This window comes from Coturnix japonica, chromosome Z, assembly GCF_054131305.1.
Source record: "Coturnix japonica strain WE chromosome Z, WE-NBRP24, whole genome shotgun sequence".
Classification (NCBI taxonomy): Eukaryota; Metazoa; Chordata; class Aves; order Galliformes; family Phasianidae; genus Coturnix; species Coturnix japonica.
Window position 1 is genome coordinate 57,741,674 of NC_140702.1, and position 19,953 is coordinate 57,761,626.

Consider the following 19,953-nt stretch of genomic DNA (forward strand, 5'->3'; position numbering starts at 1 on the left):
CCTGATGTCTGCCAAAACACTCAAGTCCTTCTCAGATGAGCTTGTTCACACCAGATCAGTCCCTAACCTGTACCGATGAATGTAGTTACTTCTCCCCAGGCACAGTACTCTACATTTGCCCTTGCTGAACCTCATAAGATTCCTCTTCTCCCAGTTCTCCAGCCTGTCTAGTCCTTATTGAATTGAAGCACAGACTTCTAGTGTATCAGCCACTCCCCTCAGCTTCATACCATCAGCACACTATCCCCTCACCTAGGCCACTGATGAAGATATTAAAAAAGACCAGACCCAGTACTGACTCCCCAACTAGGCTCTGAACCACTGACCCTCTAAGCTCTGCCAGACAGTTCTCAATCCACCTCACTGTCCACTCATTTATCCCACATTTTTAAGTTTACCACTGAGAACGTTATAGGAGTCAATACCAAAAAAACCTTGTTGAAGTCAAGGTACGGTTCTCACCTCAACAACTGCCCTCGTCTCATCTCCCAGCTAGTCATTCCATCATGGAAAGCTACCAGATTGGTCAAACGTGATTTCACTCCTTGGTGAGCCTATGTTGACTACACTTGATAACCTTGTTTCTTCCAATTGCTTAGAGATGCCACCCAGAATTAGCTGTTCCATCAAATTCCCATGGGTGGAGGTGAGGCTGACTGGCCTGTCATTTCCCAGGTCCTCCTTCCTGCACTTTATGGAGACTGGAATCACAGGGGCTTTCCTCCCTCCAGTTTTCGGGCACCTCTCCAATTCAACATGACATTTGAAAGATGATAGAGAGCAGTTTCATAATCACTTTTCCCAGCTCCCTCAGCACACATGGGTGTATCCCATCAGGGCCCACGGATCTGTGTGTGTCAAGTTTGCTTAGGCAATCTCTGACCAGATTATTCTCAACCAAAGGTAAGTCTTCCTTTTCCCAGACCTTCTCTCTGATCTCCAGGGTCTGGGGAAATCTTAACAGTAAAGACTGAAGCAAAGAAGGCCTTCTCAGTGTCCTCCATTACCTCATTCATAAGAACACCTACATTTTCCTTAGTATTCTTTTTTGCTGTTGATGTACTTAAGGAATGTTTTCTTGTTGTCCTTGACCTCCCTCATCAGATCTAATTCTAAGGCCTTAGTGTTACTCATCACATCCCTGTAGGCCCTGACAGTGTTCCAGTATCCCTCCCAGGGAACAAAAAAGGCTCTGGCCAGACCCCTTTACACATTCATTTCTTCTTCCATTTGAGATTTCTCATGAGCTCCTTATTCATCCATGTGGGTCTCCTGCCACTTTTGCCTGATTCTTACTGTTTGGGATGTACCAATCTTGAGCTTGGAAGAAGTTGAATGTCAACAAGCCCTCTTGTGCCTTCTTACTTTTCAATGTTCTAACTCATGGGATACCACCAAGAAGGTTTTAGAAAAGGTCAAATTTGGCTCTCCTGAAATTCAGGGCTGCAATCCCATTTAATTCCTTCTTTCTTCCATGCATGTTCCTGAACTCCATTATCTCATCATTATTGCTTCCAAGGTGGCTCCTAGCCTTCATGTTCTCAACCAGTCGTTTTTTGCTTGTAAGAACAAGTTCCAGCAGCATACCTCTCCTCATTGGCTCCTCTATCACTTGCAGCAGGAAGTATTCCTAAACACACTGCAGGAACTTCCTGGGCTGTGCCTGGCTGCTTTGCTTTTCCAGCAGATATCAGGGTGATAGAAGTTCCCCATGAGAAACAGCGCCTATGAAAGAGTACTTTCAGCTGTCTGCAAAGGGCCTCATCAACTTCTTTCTCCCAATGAGGTAAGCTGTAGTATTTGAGTGTTCAAATCGGTGTCCCCCACATTAATTTCCCACTTAATCATCACTCATAAGCTCATTCATCATTAATCCCTAGCCAGAGTTCCATACATTCCATAGATCTGTCCTTCCTAAAAAGTATATAGCCATCCATGACAGCATTCCAAATAATTCAATCTGTCCTATCATGTCTATGACTGCAACAAAATAATGACCTTGCAACCACACTCAACTTTCTTAATTCTTCCAATTTATTTTCTGTGCTGTAGTTGTAATTATGCAAGAGGACGCGGGAATCTCTGGAGGGATGCAAGAGGATTCCTCCACGCAGCCTTAAGGTGCACCTAATATCATGGGAGGAACCTCAGGAACATCTGTCACTCTTTGATTGGCCTGGCTTATTTCCCAGTCAGTTCCAATGGCGTGAGCACTGCCATTTTAGACTCCACCCTTCACATTCTTCAGTATAAACTGCGTCTCACTATCCTAGCCTACCAAACTAACACAGTAGGAGGCACTAAGTCATTGGGAAGACACAAGAGAGAGGACAGAAAAAAACAAAATGTGTTTTGGGCATGAACAGTAGTGGGAACAAGTTGTCCCAAGAGGTTGTGAATTTGTCTTCTCTGGAGATACTCAAAATCCATAAAATGCTTTTATGTGTAACCTGCTCTAGGGAGCCTGCTTTAGCAGTGGATTGAACTAGATGATCTCCAGAGGTCTCTTCCAATCCATATGATTCTGTAATTCCGTGGGACATTTCAAAGCTATGAATAACCAATAGATACTGCTTCCCTCACTGTAACTCTTGCTATTTATAGTTTAAAGCTTCAATTCATCAAGGAAGTCATTAAGATAACAAGATCATTACATTCAAAATAAACATCAACCAATTTTAATACCTTAACTATACATTTTCATTCCAAGTAGTAAAGGTTAATATGTTATAAAAAATGGAAAATGCATTGTAAACAAGAATCAGTAAATGTAGTTTCTGTCATTCATCAGTAGAATTTAACTCAAATAAAGTGGTGGAGCCACTATTTTACCTAAAATAAAATAAACTTTGTTATTAGGAATAAGCTACATTCCCATTTATAAGAACAAACTCTTTTAGAAAGTAATCCTTCTCTTTTCTAGAGATGCAATATACCTCACACTGATTAAACTTACAAAGGAAAGCTGACATTCCACATCTCTGCACATATCCAATTTCTTTCAAATTTGTCCATCAGGGGATATTAAGTGGGGTCCATCTAATGCTCCTTTTTTTGTAAAACACTCACTGTCAAAAAAAGTCAGTCTTGGAACTTACCCATCAAGACTACCTACTTAACAGTCAAATGGTTCTGCCTTGCTTTTGGATTTATACATTCCGCTCATATTTACATTTTTAGCACATCAACAAAATCTCACAGGTTTTCCCACCATCTACTAGTTCCAAAATCTTCTCTAACAGAGGAACACTGTGCAACAAAATGATTTAGTTCATGTTAAGATACATTTAATATGAAATTCCCTAAATCTCTTCTGGTATCATATGCAAAATTCCCGTCTAAGTTAACCCACAGCAATATACTCAGGTGTTGCAAGAAGAGTGTGGCTAATCACCACACAGCTGAAACCATGACACTTTATGTTTCAGTTCCATTATTACTTCTTGAATGATACCTCTACTAATATTTATATAACTTCTGTGTAAAAAATTGTTAATAATAAAAATAAATAAATAAATAAATAAATATTTTTAAAAAAAAATTTAGAAAAAAAGAAGAAAAAAAAAAAAGGATTATATAGTTCCCATTAGGAAACACATTGCCTTCAATTACAAGAGTTTAAGTCTTGATTGACCTCTGTTTAACTATGACAGGCTTGACTTGATAAATTACCAGGTTTCTGTATTTTATAAATAGAGAATTGGCACCATTCTTTTGCAACAGAATTTACACTCAAATAAGTATATTCATACACATGAATTTCATAAGCTAATATTTTTACAAATTCCCACAGCATGAGAATTAATGCTATTTGGGATTTACAGGTCACAAAACTCTAATAATCTAAAGATATGAGCATCATGAAACACAAATGGGAATAAGGTCCTTATAATCACTTACATAAAACATTAAAAAAATGAGGTTCTTATTTACTTTGTCTTCGCAGATAATTCAAAAAGAACATTAATTCAACAATGTTTACTAAGTTGTAAAAATTATTTTTATGTTTGAGGGGTTAGCATATGCCAATTATTGTAACATCTTGATGCCAGTACCACTTAGTAGTAAACAAAGCAATAAAAAGCTGCCAGACAAGTAAACAACAAAATTCTTAATTAGCAACTGCTACTACATTCAGAGTAATTTCTACTGGTTTATAAGTCTGCAAACATTTATTTCCATCTTCCTTGCATTGTGTGGAAGTAGATGGGACATAATACATGAAGAGCAGCTTTTCTACCCTAGAAGAAGAACAGAATGGTTTTTAGACTGGAAAGAAGGGTGTATTTTATTGGAACACACAATAGATTTTTGTCGAGATTTTCAAAGGCACCATTATTTTTCCAGGTGGTGATTTGTAGAAACTAAGTGTTTAAGCTAAATGAGTATATTGTTATGCAGTATCTCAGATTTCAGAAAGTCGAGAAACAATGTGGTTATTCTCCTTTCTTTTTGTAACAGAGAACAAAGTCTCTGTACCAGCAAAACACTATTACACTGCCTTCAGTGATGGATGTTGTTTTGGTTTCTTGACTCTTCATGGGAGAGGCATAAACTTAAAAAAAGGAAACTTGGGAGACCCCATGCAAGCTGTGCCTGGTTAGACCTAGTTCTTTACAAGAAAGGAAAAGGCAAAGGAGAGAGTTTTCCTGGACTGAAGAAGTTCCAATGGCTGCTTCCATGCTGCATCAAAAGAAGTGTGGCCTGCAGGTCAAAGGAAGAGATCCTGCATCCCTAATCTGCACTGGTGAGACCTCACGTGAGGTGCTGCATCCAGATGTCCAGTCCTCAGTACAAGAGCAACCTGTTGAGAGTTTGCACACCCGTTTGAGTTCAGAGGAGGGTCACAAAAATGATCCAAGAGATGGAACATCTCCCTGTGAGTGCAGGCTGAGAAAGCTGGGGTTGTTCAGCATGGAGAAGAGAAGGCTGAAGGGAGACTGGAGAGTGGCCTTTCTGTATCTAAAAGGGGCTGTAAGAAATAAGGGGACAGACCCTGCTAACAGATCTGTTGTGTAAGTAAAACAGGAAATGGTTTCAATCTGAAAGCAGGGAGATTTAGATAAGGATAACTGATAGAAGGAAGCAGTTTTTTTACAGTAATGGTGGTGAACAGGTTGTCCAAAAAGGTGGTGGAAGCTCTGTTCCTGCAGACACTCAAGGTCAAAATGGAAAAGGCTCTGAGCAGCCTGATTTAGCTGTAGGTGTCCCTGTTCACTGCACGTCCCTTCCAACTGAAAAGATTCTACAGCTCTATACAGTTTTAAAATAGACACAATTAGGGAACAAGCACTATGATTTTGGATTGCAAAGGCAAATGTTGCCTCACTGTTGTAAAATTGCCGGTGTTTAAACACAGATGAAATTCTGGTTTCATGAAGAAACTTAGACCTGTAAGTAACTTCAGATAAAATTTACAGGCAATTTACTGTAAGGAAATACTGTTCTGGAAAATCTGACAGAAAAGAAGGTGCAGGTCTAGGAAATTAGGATGTGTCTTAAGGAAATCTTGGGGAAATCCATGAGTAGTGGAACTAAGACCTACGGTATTTCTTCTCTGTTTTTTCCTGGTTGAAATTACAGTAGTGAAAAATAGAACACAGCAAGATGATATAGCAAGATGATTAAATTGACATATGACTAATCGCCTTTAAAAATACTAGGGGTTTTTTTGTGAGTGTGGGGTTTTTTTGTGTTTTTTTTTTTTAAAGACAGCTAAACTTTGAACACAGACCATGCAATAATGATAGTTATGTGAGAAGCAAATAGATATACTTGAAATTTTTAAAATAACCAGAATACCATCTCAATTTGTTATATAGAGTATTTTTGTATTACCAATTGGACAAATATTTGAGCTGATGTCTTTATTTTCCAATTCCAATAATCCCATCCACAGATACATAGTATCTTTTGTGACCTAAAAATATAATTTTATCAGAAATCTGTAATGACTCATTTCTGTTCATACATTACACATGAGAAAACAGTTCCGGACAGGTTATCTGACTTGCCCAAAACCACACAATAAACAAATGGCAAAAAAAAGAAGAAAAGATCCAAGATGCTCCCACATATCTTCTCTGTTCTTTTCTCTTTTTCTCTTTTCTCTTGTAACTCTCACGTATGTCAGTTCAAAGCACTTCTCGGTTTGAGAAAAGAAGAAACAATCTAGACTTTAGGAAAAATACATCAGTCAATTATGATGATACACTATTCTATGTAATGCAATGCTACATTCTATGAAAGAAATACAACTGTGCTAAATAAACTGTGTAAAAATTACTGAAGTGATATACTGGACCAAAGGAAGTATTCACGCATTAAAAATAATACCTAATTTTCTGAATTGCAAAAGCATTGTGTTTTTCAGGTCTTTGATGCCATTTAGAACTTTTGGTCATTGATTTTACCTTTAAAATGTTAACTCTCTTCAGCCTGAGTATTAAAGGTGTGCTATTCTTTTCTAACCCTTATCACCATACGCAATTCTTTGTCCCCATTTCTTAATCCAAAAAACAAACAAACAAACAAACAAACAAACAAAAAACAACCCACATCTTTTAAGGCTTTCTACAAAACTTAAAACAGAAGGAGCTTTGAAGTTGTGTATTTTTCGCCTCAGGTGTGTCTTGATGATTTTAACTGGGGTTTTAAGAATGATGATCACTTGAGAGAAAATTTAAAAAAAAAAAATAAAAAAAAAAACCAAACAGAAGAAGAAGTTTTGGGTAACATTTTTCATTTATAAGCCAGTTATTTTAAATACCATCCCTACGATATGTTTCCTTTATAGCTCTGTACACCATTTTCCTCACTCCCTCATAACAAGAGAATAACATGAGTTTTTCTGTAAGACAAATCTATCGGCTTAGATCATAATAAATCCAAGGGAATCTATCAAGGAATGGTTCTTCTCATGAGTATGGGAGGAATAACAAAAATCATGTGAAATGATAAAGGAACTGAACTGCTTCAAAAACAATTGGCGTCTTTTTCAAAAGTACTGGGATTTTTGCAAGCTATTTGTTTCAGAAGAGTACTAAGTATATACTTCACTTTGCTCCTCATGAAAAAGCAATTGACCCAGAACTTGAAATGAAAGTCTTGGAAATGCTAGGCTTTTTCTGAAATTCCGTGAATATATTCATAAAGCAATTTGCAACAGTTCACTTGGTGATTCCATATTATAGCTCTTCATTACATTTGGGAAGTTTAACTATGAGAATATATTTTTTTCTAAGAAAGCCATGGAACAGCCAGTTTTACTAAGCTTCTTTACTCCACTTTGCTTTATTAATTCTAAAACAGAGGCCTATCTGAACCATTTTTACCAATCCTTTAAAATGAAAGTAAAAACCACTGACATCTTCAATTTTAAAGCAGCATGTCTTATCAAAGCAACATGACTGCATGTTTTAGAGAAAGAAAAGATTTAAAAACAAAAACAAAAACAAAAACAAAAACAAAAAAACAAAAAACACACTGTGGAATAATTTTAAATTCCTATTTGAACAGGTACCAGAGGAATTGTACCTTCAGTTTCTTAAATGGCCCCCAAACGCCAACACATACACACACACACAAAAAAATTGATATGTGTACTCTTCCTACCATGAGTTGTCATCCCCTCAGTAACTCATCAGTCATGGAAAAAAGGCTGAGTGTACTCAAACCAACCATTGTGATTTACAAAAACATAACTTCTTCACCTTCCAAAAAGATAAATATATTTGGTCTTAAAAACTAAAAACCCAGACACATAGTGAATGGTTTGGGTTTTTTTGTTTGTTTGTTTGTTTGTTTCCTTTTTTTTTTTTTCCCTGTGAAAGAAAAAGCATTATATTGAAAAGAGCATTAAACTGAATATTTGTTAATTTTGATGCACATGACTTGTTCTTTCAAATCCTACACTGTGAAAAAATTAACATCATTAACTTCGGACAAGCATGAGTTCACACAAGTGATACAGAGGTGTAGCCACAGAATGGCTGCTTGAAAGCCAAAGGTATTGAAAGACATTTTAATGATTACTGATGTACAGCTCTCATTTAGAATCCCTGAACCTGTTTTTATTTCTCAATTATAGTCAAAGTGGAAATGAGGCAAGCATTGAGTAGAAATAGAGCAATAGTGCCAGAGAATATTCAGGTATGTCTCGCTGAGATTTATGGCCAAGGCTCCATAGTAAAGAACACAGTGTGTACCACAGAAACACACAAAGCAATCTTCATACAGCAAGGATTCTATTATTTATTCATCGAGCATATCACACTGTAAAAACCTGATTATCCGGGGAATAAAAAATCTAGAGGGTGAGCATTAAGTACTGCTGTTCTGCCCACCGTTCTCAGCAAAAATCTTTTATTCACAGTGTCCACTTAATATTCAAACAGAAGCCTGTGGCTTTCCACGAAAAGGAAGTGGTTCCAGATACTGGAAATGAAGACAGAATAATGAATTGATCGATCAAATACAATATCCTACTGATTGTGACAGAGAATTTGGTTTTAGAAGGAATGTCTGTGATAGCCATCAAGGGCAAAATGGGCATTGGTGAGCCACACACTGCAAAATACATCTACAGCTCATTTAACAGGGAACAATAGACTACTAAATGACGGACTCCTCCCTTTGGCTACGAAACCATTAGCCTATTTTCTCATCTAAGCCCATCCAAAGTAGCAAGACCCTAACCCTGGATTTGCCAGACTGCCTCCCACCTCCCAGAGCGCTCGATTATTTTAACTTCGCCCGAGCAGCACACGCATTCAGCCCTCCCCACCCGGCATCCTCCCGGGGAGCGCGGGGAGCGCCAAGAGCCGCGGGCAGCGGAGCGGGGCCGGGGCGGAGCGCAGCGGAGAGCTCCGCTCGGGGCTCCGCGCCGGCACCGACGCGGCCGCCCTCCCGCCCACGTGTTCAGCGCTGGCTCTTCCACCCGCGGACGATGTGTGTGCGGCACGACGTGCCGACGGTCCCGGCATCCCGGAGCCCCGGGCCCCGCCGCAGCGCCGCGTCCCTTCCCTCCCCTCCCTCCGCCCAGCGCGGCTCCCGGGGCAGCGGCCATGGCGGGCAGGAGAGCGGTCCCCGCTGCCGCCCCCCGCGCACGCACGGCCGAGCCCTCTCGTACCGTCTGAGCCCCTGGAAGGAGGAGGGCCAGGACATCCGCGATTTCTTCAGGCCGGGCCGGTGACCGGTCTCCACGGCGTAGGAAGAGCGGTCCATGGCTCGGCAGTAGAGGTACCGCTCCGTGTCCGAGTAGCCGCGGTGCCTGACGCGAGCCCCGGCCAGGCAGCGGCCCCGCGAGGCGGGCGGCGGCGGCGGCGGTGGCGGCGGCGGCGGGCCGGGGGGCGGCTGGTGCTGGAGGAAGTGGTGCTGCCGCAGCTGAGGAGGGTAGTGCTGCTCGTGCCGCCACAGATGCTTGGGGGCTTGAAGGCTGCCGCTGCCGCCGGCACCGTCGCTGCCTCCGGAGCCGTCGCTGCCGCTGGGCATCGCGGAGCAGCCGCTGCCGCCACCGTGCTCTGCCTCCATGCTGTCGGCCGGGCCGGGCCGGGGCGGCGGCAGCCGCTTCCTCGGGCAGCGACGGTGGAACTGTGCTGAAAAGTTGGACAGCTCCTGCCGCGCCGCCCCTCGCCCGCGAGTGGGAGCGGCGCGGGCCGCCGAGAGCTCCCGGCCCAAGAAGGGAGGCGGGGAGGAGAGGAGGAGGAGAGGAGGGGAGAGGAGAAGGGGCTGGCTTCCCGCTCGGAAATATTTAAAGCCGAGATGGAGCCGAAGCGGGGGAGAGCCGGGAGCGGGCCGTGCGGTGGGCTTAATGCGGCGCCTCTCCCCGCAGGAGCAGCTCTGCCCCCCTGGGTCGTTAGGCTACCGGTCGGGCGTAAATCCCGCCCGGGGGAACGCGAGCTGCAGAGACGGCAGGTGGCAAAGTTGCTCCCGCTCAGATTCACCCAGAACTTTGCAGTGGGTTATAAACGGATTGCTGCTCCCTAAACTCCTCCTCCCACCACCCTACTTTCAATCTTCGGTCCAGAAATCGGCTGTTCCCCAACTTGAAATCATCGCCTGGTCTGCCATCTTCCCCGATGAGTAAGCTCTCTCCCTCCTGCGAGTAATACTGGCTGTAAATCAATGCAAGGAAGGTTTAATTATAGTGGTGCTGAGCCTGCTGCTTACAGAGATGCTCTTACATTTTAAACCACTAGTTCCAGGAGTTTGTGACTGCTGCAGGAATGACATTTAAAGGTAAAAGTTACAAAGCAGGAACTAAATAGTATTTTCTAAGTTAATTTTGTATTTCAAATTATTTTGCGCTCTTGTGGATTGAATGCTCCAAAAATGAAGTTTTTGCATTAGTTTATCTTTAATGAAAAATTTATATTTGTCGTAGGTGGCAATATTCTAGAACCTCACGCTTCTTATTCTTGAGAAAAATATAATCACTACACTCCTGACAAAACATGAAAGAGTAACCTGCAGGTGTTCATGTGAAAACTGTTAACAGGTATTTGTCAGGTCTTTCTATTCCATTTGCCAGAATGTCAGTACTAAGCAAAAAGGCCTCAGAAATCTCTTGCTGCATTTCTCAAAAAAAAAAAAAAAAACCAACAAAAAAAAACACCTTATTTTCTTCCAATCACTGTTAATCTATTCATTAGACTGTTCTGATTAGCCTCACACACTTCTGCTTCTTTTATCACAGAACTGGTATTGCCTTTCCCGTTGCCATTCCTTCATAGATTTGCAATCATAAGCATAAGCATCATACATTTCTTACTAAATTTCTTAATTTCTTGTAAATGGAGATGCATGTCTATGTCAACTGCTTGAAGTGGTGATGCATTTTTCCATTCTCCATCTTAAAAGTCTGTCTTTCTTCCCAGACACACAGAGCTCCTAAAGTTAAGATTCACTCTCTGAAGGTGTTAATCTGTGTTTATGTTTGACAGATCTCCAAGTCCACAATTTTCAAAGCTAGCAATGCTGTCCTAGGTAATCCACTATCCCCTCACTGCCCTATTAACTTTTGATCTCCCCACCTAGTTTCAGATAAATTATGATAAATAATGTAAATACTTGGAAAGAACAACAGCACTTCCACTGAAAGAAGCCTGAGCTTGAACTCACACATTTACCAAACTTTTGGATCTCTTGCTCTTTATCCAGCAAGAGCCTATTTCTGAACCAAATACTTCTGATGCTGCCTCTTGCCCAGCTGGAGTGGGATGTGACAGTCCTCATGTCACACAGAAGGCAGAAAGACTGGAAGAGATGGGAGAAAGAAGACTGATGTGGGGCATGCAAAAAGAATGATGTCCAAAATAAAACAAACCCCTGGGAAAATTGCAGTGTGGGATATAGGCATATAGGATACAGATCTACTAAATGACCTTTTTCCTTCTCTTTACCATCATCCCTTTATTGTATAAGAGCTATCTAAATACTTCAGATTTTCTAGTTCCCTTTAGTCTCTTAAAATTAGACAGTTTCTCTGATCTTACTGCCATTTCACACAGTCATAGAAATGCTCTCTTGAGGCTGTGCAGTCCAGCCTCCCACTCAAAATAGGACTGTATCACCAAAACCAGATCACATCAGCCATGGCTTTGTCTCACTCTCAAAATGCTCCAAAAACATATTTTACAGCCTCCACTGGAGAATCTTCTCCAGTTCTACCACATTCCTAGAAGATTTTCTTGATGTTCTTTCTACTCCTGATCATGGAACCTTGCTCCTCTGTGGAGCTCAAATTTGTTGTCTTTTGCAGCTACCCTTCGAGTAACTGCAGGCTGCTCTTAGATGCTCTTAGCTACCCTTCCACAGTAGACTGAACAACTCAGCTCCCTCATGCACTGATCACTGATCACACTGTTCTCTAGGCCCTGCAGTCCTCATAGCCCTTTCCTGGGCTGCTGGCATTTCAGCTGTAGTATCAGCCCCTGATGATAATGTGCTCATTACCAGCTGCCTGCCAGATGCTGAATCATCATTCTCCACACTTTGATCCCACCTTACAGCCTACTGCCTACTCATCCCTTCCAGAATTCCTCAGCTTCCAGATGAGAATGTTTTGAGGGTTTGTCTCAGTAGTCTTACTAAACTGAAGCTTTGATATATCCTGAATCCTCTCCTCTGCACGTTTTTATTTTCATATAGAAGGCAGGAAAATAGATCAAGCATTATCTGCCCTAGGTACATCTATAAGCTGAGTAGCCCTCATAACCTACATGTCTTTAATATCTGAAAAAAGATTCAGATGTGTGGCTGGACCTTTCCAGTAACAGAGGTGAGGCTGACCGCTGTAGTACGTCGGTCCTTCTGCTTGCCTTTCTCAAGGATGGGTATAGCATCAACCTTTTCCCAGCTGTCAGGTATATATCTTAACCATCATTACTTTCCACAGATGATCAAGGAGGGAACCAATTAGATACATGGATAGTCAAAACATGTTATAAATGGATAATTTTTAATTCAGAATTATTGAAGATTAATGAAGAGTAATCCTGAATTCTAACTAGGACTAACCTACTCCTTCAAGTAGGCCACAGGAGAAAACTTTCATTTCTTATTAAGTCTAGCTATAACAGTAACTTTCTAGTTTATAAATAGTTTCCTAATTTTCTTCATTACAGTCTAGTGGACTTGCTTTTTCCTTTTTACTCACCCTCTGTTTCAGAATATTTTGATAATAAAATATATATATATATATATATATATATATGACTATACTATAACAGTAATCTTAATCCAAAATGACAGAAACTGTTCTTAAAAGGCAATTTAAAATGCATTTATAATCAGCCTTAGTTGGCCAGCAATTTGAAATTAATAGATTACTAGAAGATCCAGCTCCGGCCTGTTGAATCTTATGCTGACAGTGATTCATTTAGTGGATTGTTTTAAGAATGAATAATCTTTTATTCTACATTGAAACAGAACCTACATTTCTGGTACAGAGAGAGACCCAAGTGAAATCCTGACAATTGTCTTATGCTTGAAGACCAGATAGCAAGGTAAAGTTGTTGGAGAGAGGTGACTGGTCTGAGAACTCAAGACAATCTGAAAACTTTCCTCTGCCACCTGTAACTCCTGTGTAGTGGATTCCTTATACATACATGCTGAAGTCCAGATCACTGAACTGGGTTGCTTCATGGGTTTTGTAACTCATCTGACACAAGACAGTAATCAGGTTTACAAAGCAGCCTATAAGCATGGCATTGTGATATTCAAGCACCCAGAGAGAAATTTTTTGAGTTTGCTTGGCCACTGAAACAGGTGTCTCAGGCTGAAGCCTTAATTTTACATTGCCATGGAGTATTTGCAGTCAGCTCTGGTTGCTGGCTAAATTATACTGACTTGTAGTGGCCATAACTGCCAGTATACAAAATAATCATGAAGTGTCCATCAGTGAAGTAAACACATCTATCAAAACTTCTGTAAAATAACAAAGGTGTAAAAGCAGACCATTTTGACTTATTTCTATTAACTCTGCAGAATTTGCTTAACCTTATAGTTTTATGACTTTCAAGATCATCCAGAAAAAGAAAACAACAACTCAGAATTTGCTAACAAAAGATGATGAGAGTCCTGAATTCTAAAGGTAAATTTGGTTTCTAGTCTCATTAGGATATGAATTTCTACTGATTGACATAGCAGACTTTTTCTCTAGATAAACCTTTAAAAATCCTTCCAATGACCAATGTACAAAGATAAGTTATTTTAAATTTCTGTTGGCGTGAGACAACTCACAACATCATATAGAAGACAACTAGGATTATTAGGATTATTTTTGTCCATTTAAAAAAATAATAATAATTTAAAAATATATATATTTTCAGTAAGTATTGATTGCTACAGCACCTGTTGGAGAAGAATTTCTAGCAGTACTGAAATGAAACAAAGGCAAACAGATACACATCTGTTTTTGCTTCCTGAATCCTGTAATGGAAATTATCTCAGTTAGATACCTGCTCTCCCTGGAAAATGTAAGTCTGCATCATTTAAATTTTTCCTGGAGTGCCAGAATTCATGAATAAAGCTAACAGTATCTGAATATGCATTTTCAGACCCTGAAAATCTTTCAATCAAAATCTTTAGTTTTTGTAAAAAAAAAATTCCATACAATGAATGTAAATACAAGTAAATATAAAAATATACATATATTTTTAATATTTTCACTTTTGAGAACAGTAAAAATTTGGTATTTCCCCAGTTTGAGAGAGAAAAGGTAAAAAAAAATAATGGCCAAAATAAACTGCTCTTTCACAAAACACTGCCAATAAGTCTAGACCAAAAATCTAATGATGTGTTTTGCCTTTTAGTTGGTTATCCTACAACCTAATTTCTGCATATCTGGATATACATGTTTCCTCTCAAAGGCTGAAAGGAGATCAGTAAGGAGAACAAAGATAATATCCGGTTAAAACACACCTCACTAAGCTTAGCTCATGACTAGAGGAATGAATTTACCTCATTAGAAGTACTATCTATCTGCTCTTTTGTTTGGAGTCTTCAAAACTTCTTTAAGCCTCCACCTACAGAAACTGTTAGTTTCTGAACAGAATTCCCATAGCATAATCAGAGTAAGTATTCAGGAGGAAGTACATTCACATTCACTGGCAGCATCTTCTCTCCCAAAAGCAGCAGATCATGTCTTCTTTGGCTACGCTGTCTAAACAGTTCTTCTGACCAGCCTCCCACTCAGATTTGTGAAATGATACACTCTTAAATATTAACATTCTGTCAAGCCAAGAGTTAAACTAGATGACCAAAGAGGTAGTAGCCTCCAATACACAGGATATGGTAAGAAGTGACTCTCTCAAAGCCAGTTCAGCCCCTGAAACCATGTCTCTTTTCAAAATAGATTGAGTCAGGTTTCATTTGAAAATAATTTATAATGGAGAGATGTGTGTATGTCACAAAAGCTGAATGTTAATTACAGCATCAGTTTATTCCACTTGTGTATATATTTCAGAATTAGGAGTGGTGTAATTCATCTCATCCCAAAATGCAAGTAGGGTATTCCTACCTGTATTTTACAGAAGTGGAAACTAGAATACAGCACAAGTAGACACAATTAAATACCTGACTGTCACTCCCTGTTTTCTGTTGATAATTCTTCTATGTGCACTTTAAAAACAAATGTATGACCAGTTTATTAGACCAGCGTGCCAACCTACTTTCAGAACATTTTGTTCCCAAGGTGCAGAATATTTACACTTCCCTGCAAGATATGCTTTAAAGGAGACACAGTATTATTATCTAAAAAAATAAGAAAAATTAGTAGTGATACTTGTTGACAGTATATCCAATATGTAGTCAAGGCAATATTTTTTTATTATTATTTTTTTCTTCCCTGGCTTATTTCACAGCCGAGTCCTCAAAAGTACTAAGTCTGCTAAAGTCTCAATAGCAACAGAACATTCTACATTTGAGAGCTGTAACTGAAAATGATTTAGAAAAATACATTTCTTTTTCCATTTTCCTGGAACTTGCCTAAGCCTCCTCACAGGAGATGGGAACCTCCCAGGTGAGTTGAGCCTTGAATATGAGAGCTGCTGCTCCAGCCATAGCACCTATTAGCCCTGTATTAACATCACAGAGCTCTCTGTGTGAGTCACACCTTAGCAGGCAGAAGTCCATAAAGCAGAAGGTATTATTTTATCTCATGAGAAAATGCCATTTTAACTTAGGATTCTTAACCTTTCACACCCGTTTTTAATAATGTGGCTTTGCTTTCAAGAAATCCACGGGAAAATAAAGTGTAGTGTCCTGAAAGTTGCAATTTTGTTTGTTTTCCTATCTTTGTTTACCAATGCTTTGATAATATTTTCAAGGCACTGTAGTGGCAGTAACAGTGCACTGGAAAAACTACTCAGTTACTTGACTTCAAAATGGTGCTGCAGTTCTTAACAGATAGTTATGGTTCTGATGATTCAGTTAAGATAGGTAATTTTGACAATATAGAAAATAATTGGGGATCGCTTATTTTGTCACTTCATATATGTGTAATAGGAAACCTTCAAAACTGAAATGGAAATGTATCCTTGATGGTGTAAACATTACAGAGCTAACAGGTCTAATTGGATGAGAAAAAACACTGTGCAGTTTAAATAGCAAAATAATAATTTCCTCTTATTTCATGACTTCATGCTTCAGCACTGGTTTAAATGTTCTTTCAGCATGAGAGTAAAGTGAGGGACAGACAGCTGTATTGCCTGCACAGGAACCGAACCAATGCTAAAGCAGAACCTAAGCTGAATGATGGCAAATTTTGTTCATTGTTCACCACTGATAATAGCTACTGACATTAATCCTGACCTAATTCAGCTCAGTGGCATTTAAGAAAATGCAGCATGTTTTGCATTTTTTTTTTCTGAGTCTTCTTAAGTTCAATTAGCTCAAATTTTGGATACAGTGGACAGATATTAACTGTTCAAATCAGAGTGGGTTTTCTTAATCGTATGACTCATGAAACAGATTCACATTCCTGCTAGCAACTGAAAAGCAATTCAATAGATCGCCATTCTATAAATCAATTGAAAACATGAATTATTAAAGAGGAAAAAATTGAGTGCTTTAAAAAGTAAAGGTCTGATTAAATATAAAAGATGTTGCTGGATGTAGAACTACAAATCATAGCAAAAGAAAGTATTGCAAGAACATGCCCACATAAATCTCACATAATCTACTTGTAGAATTCACTTACAATAATCATGTACTTATTTACAATTACAAAGGGACAGTTATGGTAAGACTAATATTTCAATATACATTCCTAAATCCTATTGCAGAAAGAAATTAACAATCAATAGCCCTTTTTTTTGTTGAATATCTTTTGTAAGTTATGGAGTGACTCCAAAATTAAATTCTACTAAAATCACTGTTAACTGGATAAAAGGGAGATTAATCTAAAACTATATAATTATGCTAGTTTGACATAATAGGTACCACCAATTAGCTAGGGTGCCTCTCCAGTTTGCAGACAGATTTTCCTAGAGGTAGCTCCATTGGAATTTTCATTTTTGTCAGAGATTGTTGGTGAATGGTAATATTTCCCATTTTGGAGGAAAAAAAAAAATAAAAACTTCAGTTTCACTGGCTATCTAGTGTAGAGTCTTCCACACTTAAGTATAATTAAAGTGCTTATTTTATTACCATGCAATTGACATTTCTGAGTGTTTTTAAACTTTCCCTCTGTTAAGACACAATTAATTCAGAGATGTACTTTTCTACAAGTGGTCTTTGTATAAATACCAAATTAATTTCTAGTATTAAGTAAAATAAAAACTCAATTAAAATATTTACTACAATACAAACTTCTGCACTGAGAGGAGGAGAGGGAATGGTCTCACGTTGCACCAGGATATGTCCAGGTTGCATATTAGGGAAAAGCTCTTCAACAGAAGAGTGAGTGGTCAGGCATTGGAACGGGCTGCCCATGGCAGTGGTTGAGTCACCGTTCCTGGAGGTGTTCAAATGTAGATTGTACAGAGAGCCATGGTTAGTGAGTGATATGGGTGGTAGGTGGACTGTTGGACTAGATAACCTTGGAGGCCTTTTCCAACTGTAATGATTCTGTGATTCTATGACTTTTAAAATCTGAATACAAATGCAAAGTTCCTAGGGAGCACTGTGTTTATTTTTTTCTTGTAGAGAACATATATGCTAGAAGGTTGCTTCTTTGAATGTATCAAAATCTCCATTACAAGAGCATAAAATTTCTATGAGTATTATATTCTTGATCTGTATATTAAAGCACTGAATTCAATTACGTGGAAAACAGTAAGTGCAATCCAGCAGACAGAAGCGATACATCCTTAAACATAAAGCCATCCCTCTCCTCTTATCCAGGTGATTTAAAAATCTGGGAAGTATGTATGAACCATGTGTTTGATACTGGTACATAGGCTGACATAGCTTAATCTTTAGCTTTGACTACCCCAGTCAGATTCAGAACTTTACTGATGAAAAGCTGAGTTGACTGAGATGAAAGGTGTTTTTCTCCCACTAATCTAAAAATGTCAATAACCTCCTACTTGGAGCAAAGAGCAAAGGCTAAGTCTATTTTAGAAGCGCACTAAAAATCACCAGCTAGATCATCTCTTGTGCTATATAATTACTGCACGTAAAAGAGTCTCTTTTTTTTTTTTTTTTTTTTGTTTCCTTTCTTGCTTTGATTTGCAGCTGGAGGAGGAAGCAACAGCAAGGTATTACTTTCCCAGCTGGATAGCAGAAGAGCAAGAGAGGAGGAATTAAGCACAGTCAGCACTCTTCCCACTTTCACCTCTTCTACATTGTACCTACAGCAGCGGATTAAGGGAAGCATAATTCCAGAAACAGGCTCTGCGGAGCTTCTTCCTTCTGTACCAATAAGGCACAGCACAACTTTGATTCAACTGTGTTTCCCAGGTAGTTTATAGACAGTACAATTACACAGTATCTTCCAATCGGTAAAGTCACAGTGAGACTCTTGCCCATTCTGAACATTTCTCCAATTTATTTTCTACCTTCTCCATTATGTTATTGGTCTGTTCACATCAAGCAGAGGAATAGGGGTGACATCCATGATATTTCATTAACATTACACTTGATCAAACATAATGGCTACAGTTTGCAGGGATTTAGGAGTGCTAAATTCCCGTAAAACTTGCACAGCATTAAATCCTATTAATTTTAATCTAACTTCTACAAACCAGAAAGCCTAAATTTAAAAGTAATCTTTGTTCAAACCTGGCTTCACTCAGTTCTCAATGGAAAATCAGAAAATCATACTGGGCCAACACTAGGAAAAAAATCAGGGGAAAAAAGGACTACAGTTCTTAACCAAAATCCAAGTCAGGAAAATTTTTCAATTTTTCACCAATATCATGTTGAATAAGATGCTAGAGAATTCAAAGCCAACTTTAACACTACAGTTTGTAAAGACAGGTTTTTTGGATAAAATTGGATGAGATGCTTATTTAGAATTAGAAATAAGAATTCTTTGACTGTTTTATATTAGTGAAATAATGTCCGAAACTTGTTACTCATTATCTTAATTACTTTCCTAATTTCTAGTGAGGGTTTGAATTACTCAGCATTCTTACACATTCTGTATTTCCAAAATTTAAGGTCTTTCAAGAAACAAAGACTACGATATATTACCGTAACACAACTGAACCATTATTCTGTGGGAAGGTAACCTTGAAATAACTGCACTGTAAGTTGGCACTTTTCTTTTAAATTCTCTTTATTCCTCAAGACCCTCATGTATGCTTTGGCAGTTTTCCTCAATTTCATCAAGAAAGATAGACAGTAAAATTGCTTTTATAACAAGCTCTAAAACAGTGACTTTTCAGGAAAAGTACAGTAGAAATTTCAGTTGTCTGATTTCAGACAGTAAGAAGGCAAGTGAATGGAAAGGTTCATAGAAATAGATAATGGTTCTCCAAGCCTCCTAAAACAGTTCAGCAACTATTCCCTTTTTTTTTCTTTTTTTCTTTTTTTTCTTTTTTTACTCTTTTTTCTTTTTATCTCTCTCTCTCTGTGTGTGTGACGTAGCAAGTCTATCAAACTTTGTTAGTGTGACTAATAGTGGTAATTTACTTATTCAAAGCAGTTTTCAAGAGAAAATTACATTCTCATGTACAAGATATTTAAATCATCGGACAGCTTGATTAACAAGTATCTAATATTAACTTTGTCAGACACAGACCAAAATATAAAAATAAAGTACATTTTAAGTAATTTAAAGTAATTAAAGTATAGAAACCTCAGTCATGTCAGAAATCAAATTTAGTTTTAATTAGAAGGTTAGGAATCTGTGACAGGGCATTGAGTGCACCCTCAGCGATTTTGCGGATGACACCAAGCTGAGTGGTGCACTTGATATGCTGGAAGGAAGGGAAGCCATCCAGAGGGACCTGGACAGGCTGGAAAAGTGGGCCCATGAAAACCTAATGAGGTTCAGTAAGGGCA

General features: G+C 38.9%; 1 protein-coding gene across 2 annotated transcripts in view; it reads right to left on the reverse strand.

The window, feature by feature from the left end:
* PDE4D (phosphodiesterase 4D) overlaps window positions 1-19,953 on the reverse strand; it is a 550,822-nt gene that overhangs the window by 352,818 nt on the left and 178,051 nt on the right. The window contains exon 1 of one of the 2 annotated variants that reach the window (XM_032441436.2): window positions 9,131-10,592. The exons of the other annotated variant lie outside the window; for it this stretch is intronic. Coding sequence (XP_032297327.1) covers window positions 9,131-9,531 — 401 coding nt within the window. The 5' untranslated portion in view covers window positions 9,532-10,592. Of the gene's footprint in view, window positions 1-9,130; window positions 10,593-19,953 lie in introns of those variants that run through there. 2 annotated transcript variants of the gene reach the window in all.